The sequence below is a fragment of the Micromys minutus genome (genome assembly GCF_963924665.1).
Source record: "Micromys minutus genome assembly, chromosome: 4".
In the NCBI taxonomy this organism is placed as follows: domain Eukaryota; kingdom Metazoa; phylum Chordata; class Mammalia; order Rodentia; family Muridae; genus Micromys; species Micromys minutus.
This window is the reverse complement of record NC_137973.1, coordinates 42870690-42887187: the sequence shown is the minus strand read 5'-3', so window position 1 is coordinate 42887187 and position 16498 is coordinate 42870690. Positions and strand designations below refer to the sequence as shown.

At 47.1% G+C, this 16498-nt stretch overlaps 1 protein-coding gene across 1 annotated transcript in view; it reads right to left on the bottom strand.

Annotated features, from left to right (window-relative positions):
• Nucleotides 1-6596: 6596 nt before the first annotated feature.
• The window catches only part of AKNAD1 (AKNA domain containing 1), a gene marked incomplete at both ends in the record, with an annotated part of 31237 nt that continues 21335 nt past the window's right edge, over nt 6597-16498 (bottom strand). Inside the window, 5 exons of the mRNA XM_080916023.1 lie at nt 6597-6728; nt 7405-7534; nt 10877-10955; nt 14175-14297; nt 14382-14495. Of these exons, the coding sequence (XP_080772149.1) occupies nt 6597-6728; nt 7405-7534; nt 10877-10955; nt 14175-14297; nt 14382-14495 (578 nt within the window). The remainder of the gene's footprint in view (nt 6729-7404; nt 7535-10876; nt 10956-14174; nt 14298-14381; nt 14496-16498) is intronic.

The window sequence follows — 16498 nt, the reverse complement described above, 5'->3', positions numbered from 1 at the left end:
CTTATTTATTTTTGTTTTAGTTACTTTGCCTCTGTGAGTGCCTGTGCAGACCGCAAGAGGGCGTCAGATCCCCTGGAACAGAAATAACAAGCTATTGTGAACTGCCACGTGGGTCCTAGAAGTCAAACCTGGACCCTCTGGAAAAGCAGTCCGTGTTCTTAAATGCTGAGCCATCTCTGGCTCATATCCATGAACGCTTTTTTTTTTTAATGTGCAAAATTGTGTATATGCGGATATCCCTTTTTGTGGGAGATAGAGCCTAAGGGAAGAAAGGCTTCGTAACTTTATCAGGGTCTCAAAGGCATGACTCCAAACAGATTAAGAACTGACGAGTTATACAAGAAAGTTTAAACTGTGCCAGAGAAGTGTATGATTAAAACGTTTTTATTATAACTATTTAATTTGTATGAATATTTTGTGTGCATGTATGGTTGTGCACCACATGCATGCCTTATGCCCACAGAGGCCAGAGAGAGATAGCTCCTCTGGAACAGGAGTTACAGACAGTTGTGAGCTCCCGTGTGGGTGCTGGGAATTGAGCCCAGGTCTTCTGGAAGAACAGCCTTAACTGTTGAACCACCTCTCCAGCACAGCACAAAGTGTACAGTTTTACACTTTCAGCTAATTATTTTTCATTAGGGGTGGGGGGGGCTGGTGTTGGGGTAGATCAGAGTACTGCTGGTGGGAGCCAGCTGTCTGCCACGTGGGTTCCGTGTGGGTTGTCAGGCTTGGCACAAGGTGCCCTTTCTTAGCCATTTCAGCAGGCCAGAAGCGTGCAGTTCTAAACTTGGGGACAATATTGTCAAGTCATAGTTGATGCAGTTATACTCTGAGGAGAGAAGTCAGAGCCTGGCATTTCCCCGGGGCTTTCTGGGGGACATGCCTGTGTTGCAGTCTCAACAAGAAGTGCTCCCCTAGGCCATGTCTTAATTAGTATTCATTCTCTAGTTGCCGGCGCCTTGTTGGGAAACTGAGAACCTTTAAGAGGCAGGGCCAGCCTGACAGAAGGCAGCTATGGAGAGTGGTGTGAGCCTTTGAAGGGGCTCCATGGCCTGGGGTCCCTGCTGTGCTCTGCTTCCTGGGCCACCATGAAGAGAAGCAGTCTCTGCCACACTCTCCCCACCATACCTCCCTGGCTGGGATGCTCTGAAACCCTCCGAAACCAGGAGCCAAAATAAATCCCTCCTCCCTTGAGTTGTTTCTGTCACAACATAGATACCTATCTATGTTCTAGGGTTTAGTCATAGCACTGCAACATATAACTAACACAATATGTCATCAGAATCGGTTTTTCAGTAAATGAGTTTGATGGTCTGACTGGCTTTCAGTGCAGTCGGGAATTAGGCAGCATTAAGAGCGTAGAGAAACTGAGTGCAGCAAGTGAGCCTTATGGGCAGAAAGCAAGGGAGGAAGAAGTCGGTGCTTTCAGTCCTGTCCCTGGTGTGGGGCACAGCAAGATTTCTTTAGCATGCTAACGCAGATTGGCTAGCTCTTATCTGAATCTCCTGGTTTAAAAATTAAATAAGCGGCCAGTTTTACCCTTTGGCTGAGTGCTTGCCCCAGCACAAGTGACCCCTGGTTTACTCTGCTGAAACCCAGTATAGGAGCTTTCTTCAACAAGTCACATGATAGAGCCCAGGCTAGCCTGAAACTTACCATGTGCACCAGGCTGGCCTCAAACATGCAGCAGTTCATTCTACCTGCCTCTGCCTCCTGAGTGCTGGTATAGCAGATGTGCCCTGGCCACACCCACTTGTTTCCCATCAGTTCTGACAGCACACAGTTTATGTTCCCTTTCTCTGCTCTCTGCGGGCAGTGCCTCAGCCTGAACTAAGCCACAAACAGAGTTATCTTCAGGCTGACCTCTGCATTATCTCTAGGTACCCGGAACCAACTCCCAAGTCCCAAAGCTAAAAGCAGCTGCTCCGAGGTAGACAAATAGCTGCCTTGGTTAGTATGGAAACCTCAGGTGAGGTGTGCATGCCTTCTCAGAGCTGCCCAGCCAGACTGGGGCTTGGGAAACTTCTAGTTGGGTGTTTGGATGATGGAGTGGGAGGCTGCGGGGGGTGGGGAAGGAAAAGGTAAAAAATATGCCACTCTGTCATAAGGAAGGTGCTCAAGGGCTAACAAGATGGTTCCAAGGGTAAACACTTGCCTTTCAAGTCTGCTGACCTGAATTCACTTCCCAGAACCCGTAATGGTGGATGGAAAACAGCAAATCCACAGAGCTGTCCTCTGACCTGTAGATGTGTACCTCGGGGACACAGGTACACCAACACATGCACGCCAGTAACAACAAAATATTTAAAAGGTAACACAAAAGCTTTGCTGGTATTCTAAGGGGGAACGTTACAAATTCTCATAAGCCCTGTGATGACTATTCTTGGTTGTCAACTTGACTACATCTAGAATTAATTAAAACCCATGCATCTAGGTAAAACTGTCAGGGGAAATTTTTTTCATAGTTAAATCATTTGAAGTGGGAAGACCGGCTTTTAACCTGGATCTTTTGAGGTGGGAAGATCTGCCTTTAATCAGGGCCACACCTTCTGCTGGAAGAAGGAAGCCAGCTCCCTGTGCCTGCTTGCTCTTGCCCAGGGATAGGCAAGCCTATTCCTTCACTGGCATTAGAGTTACTTCTTCAGGAACACACACACACACACACACACACACACACTGTTAAACACCTGCTTCCTTTGCTGTTGTATTAACTACTGTTTTCTCCCATTGCTGACAAAATGGCTAACAAAAGAAAGCTACTTAAGGACAGAAAGCATTATGTTGCTCACAGTTTTGAGGGTTTGGTCTATTGTGGCCAGGGAGTGTGAGAGCAGGAGTGGGCGTCGCATCCACAGTTGGAAACAGGCCCCTCACTTACTCCTGTTTATCCAGTGCAGGATCCCAGCCCACAGAGAGTTCTGTGCAGGCTGGGTCTTGTCTTCCTGCCTCAGTTAAACTCTAGAAACGCCCGCACAGACATCCCCAGCTGTTGTCTCCTAAGCAAGCCCAAGTCCTGTCAAGTTGGCAATCAAGATTAACTCTCACAAGCCTGTCCCTTGTCAACTTGACACCCTGACACATTGTTTTTTAACTCATTCCACTCTTGGACCCCAAAGTTTCATGTTCATCTCATGGAAAATGCATGCATGTAGTCCATCCTCGAAGTCCAGGCCCTGTGTTGTCCTGTGGAGAAGCAGAGGGGACTTTCCATGTCGACTCGGGTTGACTGGGCTTCTCTGAGAGACTCCTGAGACTCAAAGAAATCTCTTACCCATAAGCCCCTATAAAATTAAAAGTTCCATATCTTAGTGTGGTGCAGAGGCAACATCATCCCCAAAGGGAGGGATGGGGGCATAATGAGTGTAGTAGTTAGTCTTCTACTGTAACAGGCCACCGGATCTTAGCACAACCAACTCCATGTTAGGGGCACCACTCTAATGTTAAAACCCAACATGTTAAGCCCCAACACCATCCTGAACAGGAGCAAAGACCTAGTCCATCCAAGACCTGCCCCATGGTTCCAGGTTCCAGAAAAGTCCCTAAGTGTTCGAACCTTGATCTTTGACTTCTGCAGTTCTGCTTCTTGCTAATGGAATTGTGCCAAGCAGAATGTAGACTTTGTGCATAAAAGACAAAGAACTGTGGGGATCAGGGCTGCCTGATTGGGACAAATTCCCCCAGCAGCTAGCAGGCAGGCAATACACACTTTCTACTCAACTTTCAGAGTGTCAGTGTGTGCTCTCTGGTGGATTTACCTCACACTTACCTCTTCTTGGGGAAGAAGAACTTGTTTGGCTTACAGGTTACAGAGTGTCATGAAGGGAAGTCAAGACAAAACCCGGGAGACAGGAACTGAGACAGGTACAGTGGAGGGATGCTGCTTACTGGCTTGCTCCCCATAGCTTGCTCAGCCTGCTATGTCTTACACGTGCTTTTAAAAACAGTGTGTTTGGGTAGGAAGGTTTTGTGACAGCCAGTCTTGGTTGTTAATCTAACAGGAGTTGGAGGGCAGCTTAGGAGACAACTGAGCAGTTCTGTGAGAACATTCCTAGAAAGTCTAACTGAGGTAGGAAGACTCAGGGCAGGGAGGACACCGGAATAAACATATGGCACAAGAGAGCCTGCGATCAACACATTTAAACATCACAATATAATGTATGTTCCAGCTCCCAAGTTCTTAGGACAAGGGAAGGATGGAGCCAGATTCTTGACCAGAATGTGACATAAAGACCTCTAGGTAGCATCCTTGCTCCCCTCCCAAGTCCCACTGTCCACATGTCTCTCAGCATTCTGAGATTCTTCCTCACCCACCAAGGGGCTATAGGCTCCCCTATTCCATGCTAGCACTTCTGAAGCCAACAGCTCCAGACTCTTATACATTCCTCCATCAAACCAGTTCCAGAGGCATTTCAACCCCCTGGTCAGGTTCATCTCAGCAACAGCTCACCACCCGCTCACCACCTGCTCTCTGTTGGTTACTTCTCTCTTTGCTCTGACAAAAGCAAGTTCTACAAGAAAGCTGCTATTCTGGTTTATGGCATCAGGGTTCCTGCCCACTGTGGAGGAGAGCATCGGACAGCTGGAGGGGGAAGCAGGAAGTCAAGCTGCTTCGCAGGATCCCCAGGCAGCCCAGGATCCCCAGCCCACAAGGAGCACCAGCCATTCGGGGAGGCCTCCTCAGTTAAAACCTCTCTGAAAATGTTTTCCTAAGCCCACCCAGATGCGGTCATATAGCTGCTTCTCATTCCTGTCAGGGTTACATACTTACCCATCACATCTGAGTCTTGTAGATTTCCACCGCATTCTTTCCAGCATCTGCAGAATATCCTTCATTACCTCCTGTGTGAACAGTAAGTAAAATGTGTGGTCCTTCCTGCTAAATGATGCAAAGTTGTTTTACCTTTAAGGAAATGTGAAGACACCATCTGGCACAAATCTCCACCATTTTTAATGTGTTCAGGGTTGCTTTTTCTTCTCAAAAGTTACACTTTGCCCAGCAAACACTCTTTTGGGTTAGCCTTACACTTTGCTTTTCAACTGAGCCCATTTTAAGGTAGACATCAGCATGTGAGGGCCAAGCTCTTGACCACACAACCGTGTCCTCTGCACTGGAATAGAAATCCCGCAAGGCCCGCAAGGGATACAATCCTGCCTGACTTGTGGCTGCACCCCTTTTGGTAGAAGTACAACTTATTGGGCTGCCCAAGTACTTTCAGTGGTGTCATTCTCCCAAGACCCCGCACCTCCTGGTCACCATATAGCCACAGGAGAAATAAGCACATGGGCAAACCCAAGGCCATCTTTGGTTTGGTAACAGTCTATGCGCTGAGTTTTCTGTAAGTTCTAGCAGAGGGAGTGCAGGTCAGGTAGTGCTTGTTGGAATGTGTAGAATTTGGTAGATTGGCAACGGTTGATGTGGTGGTTTGAATATATTTGGCACAAGGAGTGGTGCTATTTGGTGGTGTGGCCCTGTTGGAGGAAGTGTGTCACTGGGAGTGGGCTCCCACATTCTAGCCCTGTGGGAGCCAGTCTTCTCCTAGCAGCCTTCAGATGGAGATGTAGACTAGGCTCCTCCTGAACCAGGTCTGCTTTGAGGATGCAATGTTTCTGCCTTGATGATAGTGGACCAAACCTCTGAACCTGGATGTCAGCCCCAGTTAAATCTTTATTATTTAGTTGCCTTGGTCATGGTGTCTGTTCACAGCAGTAAAGCTCTAAGACAGTTGAACATACAATTTTTTTTTGTCAACTAAATGATAGTGTAAAATTTGTATGTGTTCAGATGAAACTATTTCTAGTTGGATTTTATTTGTTGGTTTGTTAGCTTTTAAGATAGGGTTTCTCTTTGTGAGGCCCTGGCTGCCTTGGAACTCACTCTGTAGATCAGGCTAGCCTCAAACTCACAGAAATTGCCTCTCTGTCCCCTGAGTGCTGGCATTAAAGGTCCTCCCATTTGAGTTTTTAAATGTTACGTTTATTTAATGTGTGTATGGCATGCACAGGTCAGAAGACAACTTCAGGAGTTGGTTCAGCTCCCAGCGATCAAACTCAGGTTGTCAAATGTTTTGCAGCCAATAATTACCTTTACCCGTGAACCATCTCCCCAGCCCCGAAATTTGAATTTTTATCTTTGTTCCAGGCCAATGATAAGACAGCAAAGTACTCCCCTGGGCAGTGGTAACTCCCAGGCAGCTGCGCAGTCGTAGAGAGAAATGGAGTATTTTACATTACATATGTTTCTAAGCAACTGTGCTCAGTTTTTATTTAAAAACCCCTTGACTTTACTTGTGGGTTTATCAGGATCTGCGTCACCTTCCTCTGCAACAGTGCATGCGATCTGTTAATCATCTCTCTGACCCAGATTCACATAACCTCCCAGACTAATAGATAAAAAGCAATGTTTTATTGTTTTTCTTTTTATCATGATTTAGGAAGAACACAGATTTATTTTCACACAAATACACAAATGCCAGAGGGCTTGTTTTGCAGGTTTTTTTTCCTTCATTTAAGTGCTTTTGTGTACTCCTACATTATGTCATAAGTAAAATACTTGGGAGAACATCAAATGTTTTGACCCTTGGTTGCCTAGGAGTGAGTTAGTATCTGAGCTGGTGTCTCCATCTTTGTGCTTTGGTGAGGTCTTCTGCAATGGACTTAATCATTTGGTCAGTGGTTTTTTTCAACTTGGTTGCTGTCCTTAAGGCACGATCCAAAGGCGAGTCTAAAATCTACAGAGAGAAAGCCCACATATTTTAGTTACGTCAGCTTGCTAACATCTCTGATAATTGGGTTCACTCATTATTAAACATTGCAAGACGGAATTTTTGGAGCATTCTGTTTCCACACCCTTTTATTTCTGTTTTCGAGGGTTGGTCTCCTAGGCAACCAGTTTGAGATGGAATGTATTTGTCAAGAGAAAGAAGAGGAAAGAGACGAACATGTGACTGACTAAAGTGAGTCAGAGGGCGAGGAAAGCAGCCGGATGCCCTGTTCCTGCCACAGAGAACAGCTCTCGGGGACCATTGACAAGGACTGAGAGTGGTCACCAACTGATACCACACATGCATATGAAAATAATCCAAGGTTGGTGTTAACAGTCTGAACATAGGTTGTCCCCCTAACTACAGTCACTGGGACAGACTGGGGCCTTCAAGCTTGGGCCAGAACCCTGCAGAGGAGGTACCGCCCAGGTACGCTTTCTCCAGGGAGTTTCCTTTGGATCCAGTTTAGAAATAATGCAAACCATGTGGCTGTTGAGGCCCTGCGTATTTTAGGTGAGTGCTGAGCAGAAATTGTCCTCAGCAGAACATTTTCTGAAAGCCCATCCTTTACTGCCTTCAAAGCTGGCTGTCTGTGCTCAGTAAGGCCGGGTGCCTGAGCTGCGAGAATTTTCTTCGCCCTCACCTTAGATTCTATTTCTTCCCTGCTCCTGCTGGCACATAAGGACTGGGTTCTAGGAATCCCGAGGGAGCAGAGATGGGGTGACGGTGTTGCAAGGTCTGAGGTAGAGGTCAGGTTAGTCTTGGAATGTTTTCTAGAAAACAAAAGCATATTGTTAACCTATGTATGCACCTACACACACACATGCATACTCTCCCTCTGGGCTCCGTGATGGCTATGTGCATGTGTGTGGCATGTGTGTGTGCATGTCTGTCTGTCTGTCTGTCTGTAGCTGAGGGACCGTACCTTTTACAATATTTATAGCCCCATAGAACCCCAGCTGAGCTTCGGGAAAAAGTGATTACTACATCCAATGAGGTCTGCTTTCCAGAAATGCTTGTTTGTTCCTTCCTTTGTTTTGTTTGTTTGTTTCTCCAAAACTGAAAGAGCCAAGACTCCAAAGAGATTCTTTTTCACTTGTTATTCTTCTGGGGCCAACTTTTTACCCTGCATATTTATGAAACAAATGCACACAAACCTTGGCTTGAGTCCACCCAAGCACCAGTGAGCACACCAGGGAAATGAAGGCAGCACCTCTAAGTCAATGGTCCGTCCCTCTACACGACTACTGTCCTGTGTCTGCCGTGTGATGGATGTGGTGCAGGGACAGTGGGTTCAGGATGACCACGGCATAGCTCTGCTGAACTGTTCCATTAATCTGGAGGCTGCCATAAGTACTTGCCTGTAGAAAGTCTGTGGCAGAGCCTCCTGCATTTGGTCCCTCTGCTAAACATAGTTGTGGAACAAATGTGTGAGCAGCATCACCTCCAGGGCGTTACTTCAAATGCACATCACCTCAGAGTCTCTCTGCTCCTATCACGTTCACATCAGTTGGTTCGGAAGTTCATTTAGCACGTCGGAGTCATCCTCCAGATGAGAGGCATTCTGCCTCGGGGTGGCAGTGTGGTGCAGTAGGAAGTGCAGGCGCCCTCCCCCACTGCCTCCAACAGGGTCGCAGTGTTGTTGAGTACTTCACTTGTAAGTTTTTTAAATGTTATGTCATAGGTGTATATGATTTGTACGATGCATTCTGATCCCACTCGTCTCCCCCCACCAGGTCCCTCCCACACTCCCCCCACCAGGTCCCTCCCACACTCCCCCCACCAGGTCCCTCCCACACTCCCCCCACCAGGTCCCTCCCACACTCCCCCCACCAGGTCCCTCCCACACTCCCCCCACCAGGTCCCTCCCACACTCCCCCCACCAGGTCCCTCCCACACTCCCCCCACCAGGTCCCTCCCACACTCCCCCCACCAGGTCCCTCCCACACTCCCCCCACCAGGTCCCTCCCACACTCCCCCCACCAGGTCCCTCCCACACTCCCCCCACCAGGTCCCTCCCACACTCCCCCCACCAGGTCCCTCCCACACTCCCCCCACCAGGTCCCTCCCACACTCCCCCCACCAGGTCCCTCCCACACTCCCCCCACCAGGTCCCTCCCACACTCCCCCCACCAGGTCCCTCCCACACTCCTCCCATCAGGTCCCTCCCACACTCTCCCCACCAGGTCCCTCCCACACTCCCCCCACCAGGTCCCTCCCACACTCCTCCCACCAGGTCCCTCCCACACTCCCCCCACCAGGTCCCCACCCCACTTCATTTTTTGTTTGTTTTATTTTGAGATCCAGTATAATTTTAAGCCAAGTACCATTCTTGGTTTTTTTATGTGTAGTCTTGGTGAATCTGTTCCCATCATTCCCATTTATATGAAGGTAGAGACTCGGGGATGGTGAATCACCTTTCCAAGAACAGAGATAGGACAAAATCTAAGATGTCTCCAAAAATCACATTCTTATGTTGATTTGGCTTTCTTTTTTCTTTTTAAAGATTTATTTATATATTATATGTGAGTACACAGTAGCTGTCTTCAGACACACCAGAAGAGGGCATCAGATCTCATTACAGATGGTTGTGAACCACCATGTGGTTGCTGGGATTTGAACTCAGGACCTTTGGAAGAGCAGTTAGTGCTATTAACTACTGAGCCATTTCTCCAGCCCGGCTTTCTTTTTTTTTAAGTGTGTGTGTGTGTGTGTGTGTGTGTGTGTGTGTGTGTGCTTGCACATTCATAGAAGCCAGAAGAGGACCCTAGAGCTAGAGTTTCAGGCATATGTGTGCAAGTGTGGGTGCTGAGAGTCAGACTTCAGCCCTCTTTCACTCTGCTGTTTTGTTTGAGGCCGTCACCTTACACAGCCCTAGCTGCCCTGTCTTGCTCTGTAGTCCAAGCTTGCCTCAAACTCACTCGTCCCTTGCCTCACCCTCTGAGCCCTGATTACAGGCGATCCGTGCTATGCCTGACTTCAAATATTATATTTTAGATCACTGTACTTTTCTGGGTAGCAAACTCAGGCTTGAATTTGTCTGGGTGAATATTCTGGACTATTGTCACCCTGCCCTGTTCTGTCCTAAACTCCCAGCACACAGCCTCCCCTGAGCCACCCTTCCATGACCCCAGTGGACTCTCCGTCGCTGCCCTGTTTGACCTCTGGCTCCAGTTTCTGCTCCTCTAACCCACTTCTTGTTTCTCACTAGTGATGCTTTGTTTTGTTTGTTTTATGAGACTGTCTCCAGCTAGTCACTATTTACCCAGGCTGGCCGGAACTCCTACTCAAGCCTTCTGAATGCTGGGACTGCAAATGCAAGCCACTGTGTCTGACCACCATAGTGATCTCTCATGATCCCATAAAAGTCCCTATTTTAAAAGTCCCTTGGCTACCCATTGTTCTGAAGAATCTGAAGACAGGCCTGTGCCTACTTCATCTTCACTCCCTTTGGGCTCCAGGCAAACTGACTGACAGGTTCCTGAACTTGCACAAGGGTTTCTTCTCCTCAGAAAGCCTTAGAGTTCTTCACTTCCCTCTTGACGTCCTGTGAGAGTTCAGTCATGCTTTGCCTTTGAGCTCGGGTTCCTAAACCACCAAATAAGGTCAGAAGTGCTCCGCATGCTCTCTTCTGACACAGCTCCATCAGAAAACAGAGCTCAGGGGCAGACACTGCCGTTGTCCCCATCTCCACACTGAGCACAAAGTCCTGCCTTGGGCCCTTAGACATTGGCTGAACAAGCGAGTTAGTGACTGAAGAAACACCAGAGAGATCTAGGCTTGAATTCCAGCTCTACCAGTGACAGCCCAGGACAGGTCATCCTGTCTGGGTAGTTAAGTTGTATAGTGTATGTACCTCCATACTTAAACACAATTGTGTGTGTGTGTGTGTGGTGTGTGTATATGTGTATGTGTGTGTGGTGTGTGTGTGTGTAGTGTGTGTGGTGTGTGTGTGTGTGTGTGTGTGTGTGCACCCCACTGGCCTCAAACTCACATGTAGCCCAATTAGACTTCAACTTTTGCAGGCTTCCTGTCTTGGCCTCTCAAGTTTAGAGAATATGGGTGACAGCTGCCACGCCCTTTGCTTTTGTTCTTGGTAATAATAAAATGCTTACCCTGCTGCAGAATCATGCTCATCTTGAAAGGGTTCTGAGTTCACTCTCCAGGACCAGATCCATTTTGTTTTTGAACGAGCTGAAAAATGTTAGTTGCGATTAAATTTACAGTATCAAAATGGCTGCCACCAATCTTTGAGGCAGGGCCCAGCCTGGTGTACACAGCAAGTTCCAAGGCAGCAGGAGCGAGAGCCGGGCCCAAACCAAAAAGCCAGAGAACTCCAGATGGTAGGGATGCGTTCCTCAGCTTTGCAGCACAAATGAAATAGTTCATAAAAACTTGACAACGGTGTAACCAGCAGAGTTAAGGAGCACAGAAAACAGAACCTTCTCTGAAGAACTTGGAATTTATGAAAAGAAACTCAGCTTTATTTTTAAATTTGCATTGCGTTTATTGATTTATCATGGGCAGTGCACACACGCCACTGCTCATGTGCAGAAGTCGGCTCTCTCCTCCACCCAAGGCCCTGGCACTGAACCCATGTAGCAGGCTTGGCAACAGAACCTTCACCGGCCGCTAAGGCCCCGTGTCTGGTTTGTTGTGACAGTCTCACTCTGTATCCTGGGCTGGCCTTGAACTCACAGCAGTACTCTTAACTATAGTATTACAGATGTGAACCATGATGACCAACAAGAAACTCTGGCATAAAACTCAAGTAGAACTCAGGAGACTGAGGCAGGGGAGTTGCCATAATTCCAAGACCAGTCTAGACTATAAAGAGACAGACCCTGCCTCAAAATATGAAATAAATAGATATTTATATATTTTATATTTATATAATGATATATTATATAAATATTTATTTAGTTAGCTTAATTTAGGTGTATTTATTTGTTTACTTATTTATTTATTAGCAGGTAAGAGACCAAGAATTTTATGTTCATTATGTGACCAGGCATTTTTTTCAGCTGTGGGTCACTACTTTGTCTAGTAAGAGTAGGGATAGTACTACTTCCAAAAGGTGAAACCCAAGTACATGCTAGACTCCTCACAGACTTTAGGAGACAGACACTAATTCCAGAAGAGAACTAAATGATGAAGGGAAACATGGAAGGTTACCATGGAAACCAAGGAAATAGCCAAGGAAAGGAAAAGACAAGTGTGTGTAGGGGGGTTGTGGGTCCTGCACTGTCTGTTACAGAGTGTACATGGAGGGGTTTTCACTGTCTGTTACAGAGTGTATATGAAATGCATGACCGCTCCCACCCTGGTTTATATATGCTTGGCTGAGAGAGTGGCCCTATTAGGTGTGGCCTTGTTGGAGTAGGTGTGTCGCTATGGGCATGGGCTTAAGAGCCTCATCCTAGCTGTCTGGAAGGTCAGTCTTCCACTAGGAGCCTTCAGATGAAGATGAAAAACTCTCAGCTCCACCTACACCATGCCTGGATGCTGCCATGCTCCTGCCCTGAGGACACTGGACTAACCTCTGAACCTGTAAGCCAGCCCTAATTAAATGTTATCATTTATAAGACTTGCCTTGGTCATGGTGTCTGTTCACAGCAGTAAAATCCTAACTAAGACAGAAGTTGGTATTGCTGTGAACAGACACCATGACCAAGGCAAGTCTTATAAACACCCCTAACCCACTTCACCCCAACCCATTTTGAACACTTGGTTGCCAGTGGACGGGGATGCTTTAGGAACAGAAGAAGACTTAGCTGGAGGAAGTGGAGCATCAGAAGGTTATAGGCTGGCTGTGCTCCAGCCAGAACTCTGTTTTCTGACTATGAAAGATGTAACCAGCCTTTCCCCTACCCCTACCACCATGCTCTCTCCACTGTACCCCTTCGGCCACAATAAATCCTCCCTTGAGTTGTTTCTGTCAGGAATAACACAACTGTGATAAGTAATACTTCAGTTGCCAAGAACCTCCCCCTCCCTTTCCCCTTTCTCTCCCTCCTCCTCCCTTCCTACTCTGGTCTAAGTCACTGGTGTCTCAGAGAGAGGCTCTGGTCCTTTCCACCAGACAAAGACAATCAGCAGAGATGGCTCCTCAGTCCCAGGAGACAGGGTGGATGTCAAAAGTTATGGATTTAAGCAGTAGTGGGTCATTAACACAGATGCTAGTGAGTTCAACCTCAATTGGCTGCTTTCACTAAATGTAGCGTGGAGTTTACTGGAAACAGAAATACAGATTTGAAATGAGCTCAGTGCCACGAGATCCGGTTCTGGACCAGACTGCAGATTGCCACCAGACAGATTACATTGCCTGTCAGATGAGGAGCCAGAGAGGTGTTTCTGTTTGCTCCCTTTACTGAAGGTTCTTTTCCAAGACAGAAGGAAAGATCTTTCTCATGGCATCTGTCCCTGAGCCACCATATATCTCCTGTGGGAGTTCAGGATCACACATCAGTGTTTCTGTGGCATTTCTCATGTGTGTATTAGAAGTCCAGGGCTGGGCTATAGTTTAGTGATGGAGGCACTTGCCTTACCTGTGTGAGGCTCTAGATTCTATTCCAGGTTCCATGGAAAGGGAAGAAGAAAGAGGGAGGGTATCGGGGGATGAGAGGAGGAAGAAGATGTCGAGGAGGAAGAGAGGCCCAAAGACCCAGAAGATAGTAAAGAACTCCAATATGAGCCTTCTGCAGGATCAGAGTGACTCGCTTCAGAAGAATATGTCCATTGAGGACTTGTCAGCTGGGGAGGTGGGAGAGGAGCCTAAGACACGTAAGTGACATCCTTTGTGTTGGGCATTGGCAGTTGTGGAAAGTGAGAAGCATTCTGCCTGGTGCTTGACTCAGAGAGGAAGAATTCTAGAGGGAGAGAGAAAAGGTGGGTATGGATGGCTGCCAAATGAAACAGGATGCGGCTTCTCTACTCCTGTCCTCAGAGCATCCTTGGGCCTTGCTTTTAGTACTCACCATATTTGTTCTCAGCTTTCCTTTCTTGGGCCGAAGTCCCTTTCAATAAGGAATGTCTTGGGAAGGAGGTTCTGTGCCTTAGTCATCTTTATAAATAAGTGTGGACTTTCCATTTTCCCCCTAAGATTGCAAATGTTTACGTTGGAAATTAACAGCAGCATGTCTGTGGAATGTACTCTGGATGGGGAGTAGAGAATAATGGAGTCAGCCATCCCCCGGCTTGCAGAGTGGATGCTTGCTGCGGACGTGACTGGTACAGAACCACTAACTTCACAGCCTCCACAGCCCTGATAGCATTTCCCAGTTCCCAGCCCCTGCCCAGTCTCTTTGCCACTCCCAGGCAAACTTAAATTTGGTAGTGTCTAATAAGTGCAGAAAACCCAGGCAGATGTCTGCTGAGGGCCGGGAAATGTTGTGGACAGAGACGGGGTCATACAGGAGATGTACTTCCAAGATGAAAAGATTTTATTTTCATGTAAGAAGTGAGACTGGACAAAGGTATATCCTCCACTGTGATCTAAGTTATCTTGTCCTGGAGTGTTATATCTATAATAAAATTCTAAAAGGAAAAGGTTAAAGATACAACCTCTTGCCTGGGAATGATGACTTTCTATCAACCCCTCCCGGAATCAAGCCTTCTCACCTTCCGGTGGGTCTTCCTCACAGACTCTCTGAGTTTGGCTGCCACAGGCCTCACATTTGTTACTCTGTAGCCCAGTGCCAGAATCAGGAGAGAAGGTGGTCGCTGGATCAGAACCTGGAAAAGTACCCAGAGTGTAGGTTTGTTAAGCACAGTTAGGTAAAGTGTGGCACGTAGACACTGATGTGCTGGGCACACTGTGGCTCCGATGATGCCGGGGAAGACTGGGGTGTTTAGAAGGGCAGGCCCAGGCAAGGGAGTGTGCAAGCATGAACCACAAATGGGATGAGTGTGGAGACCTGGGGTTGAAACCTGGCTCTGCCACCTATTAGCTTTGATGGCTGAAACTATCTACATTTGATTATTATATTATAGCCTTTATCTATCGACCTACCTACCTAACATCTATTTATTTACTGAAGTAGGCTCTTCCTATATAGCCCTAGATGTCCTGAAACTCACTCTGTAGACTAGGCGGTTTCAAATTCACATAGATCCACCTGTCTCTGCCTTCCCAGTGCAGGGATTAAAGGTGTGCACCACCACACCCAGCCAATACTCACTTTGAAAGATGGCACATGGGCTAGGATATAACAAAAGAACATCTGCCTGGCATACACAATGCTGTCGTTGATGTCTTTACTCAGGAAGACAGGTACTGGCAGTCTCTGCGCATAGATACAGGTTATTATGAATATTTTAAAGGGATGGATGTGTACAGGACTTTGTGCTGTTTAGATGGGAAAAGTATATCTTATCAGTTGGATCAGAGGTATTGTGTGGTGTGTTCTTTCATATGGCCACCCTAGAGTGGCTCTTGGACCTCCAGGGTCAGAGGGAGCCGGGGTGTGCGAGGAATGATACACGCAGGAACTGGTCAGGCCTCCTTTTAAAATATTTACTGCAACACAATGCCCTGGGTTCCATCACAGCACTACAGGGAAAAGGAAGGTGTTGGTCTGAACCCTTGAGCATGGGTTCATGTCTAACAAAATAAAGCAACGATGACAGTCTAGTACCCCTCCCCCTTCCTCATCCTTGCTGGAGAGGAAGCTGTCTGTCAAATACCAGTGACAAGCAGAAAGGCCTGTTGGAGGCTCCATTGAGTCTCCCTGTCAAAGACCACATGAGTGACCCTCTCTAGAGCCAGGTCCTCTGGTCCCTAGTGAAACCCGACAGACATCCTTCTAGAGAACTCTGTGCCTGCACCCTCCACTTGTTCCCAATACCAGAGCCACAGAAACTGCCAGGTAATGCTGGTTATTATTTTGAGTCATTAGGTTCTGGGGTACATTGTTATCAAGTGGTGGGGAACTGATACACCAGGTCTTTGACGCAGTCAATTTCTCTGAGTTGTATTTCCTTACCTGTAGATTAAATATAATCCCCATCTTACAAAGGAATGACTATAATGAATAGACACTATATCGATGCCCTTTACAGTGACATCAAGGGCTCAGGGGGATGGAGAGCCGGTGCAGAAGTTAAGAGCATGAGAAGGGTGTTTGGTTCCCAGCATCCACATGGGGGCTCACCACCATCTGTTACTCCAGTTTCAGGGGATCTGATGCCTTCTCTGGCTTCCACCATTGTGATATGTGCATGTGGTGTGCATATACACACAGTCAAACACTCGTACACATAAAAACAAGGAAGTCAGGCATGATGGTGTATGCTTTTAATCTCAGCACTTAGGACCCAGAGGTAGACAGATGTCTGTGAGTTTGAGGCCAGCTTGGTCTACACAGTGAGTTTCAGGATAGCCAGGGCTGTGTAGAGAAACATGCCTCAAATGAAAAAAATACATCTCTAAAAAAACTGTGTTCATATGTTTTTTCATCTACTATATATAAGAACACAAATCATTTTATTTACCATAAAGGCAGACATGGTTGCTAAAGCCCATTCTGCTACCACTTGGGAGGCAGAGGCAATAGGATCAAAAGTCCAAGTCTGACCTCAGGCACATAGGAAGTTTGAGGCCAGCCTGGGCCACATGAGACCCTGTCTCAAAAGAACAAAAGCCTTCCCCAGTACGAAATCACCGAAGAATATTTAGTCCTGGCTGCAGAGAGACTTGCAAAGGTATCTTGATATGTAAAGTGTAAAGCGTATCAGGG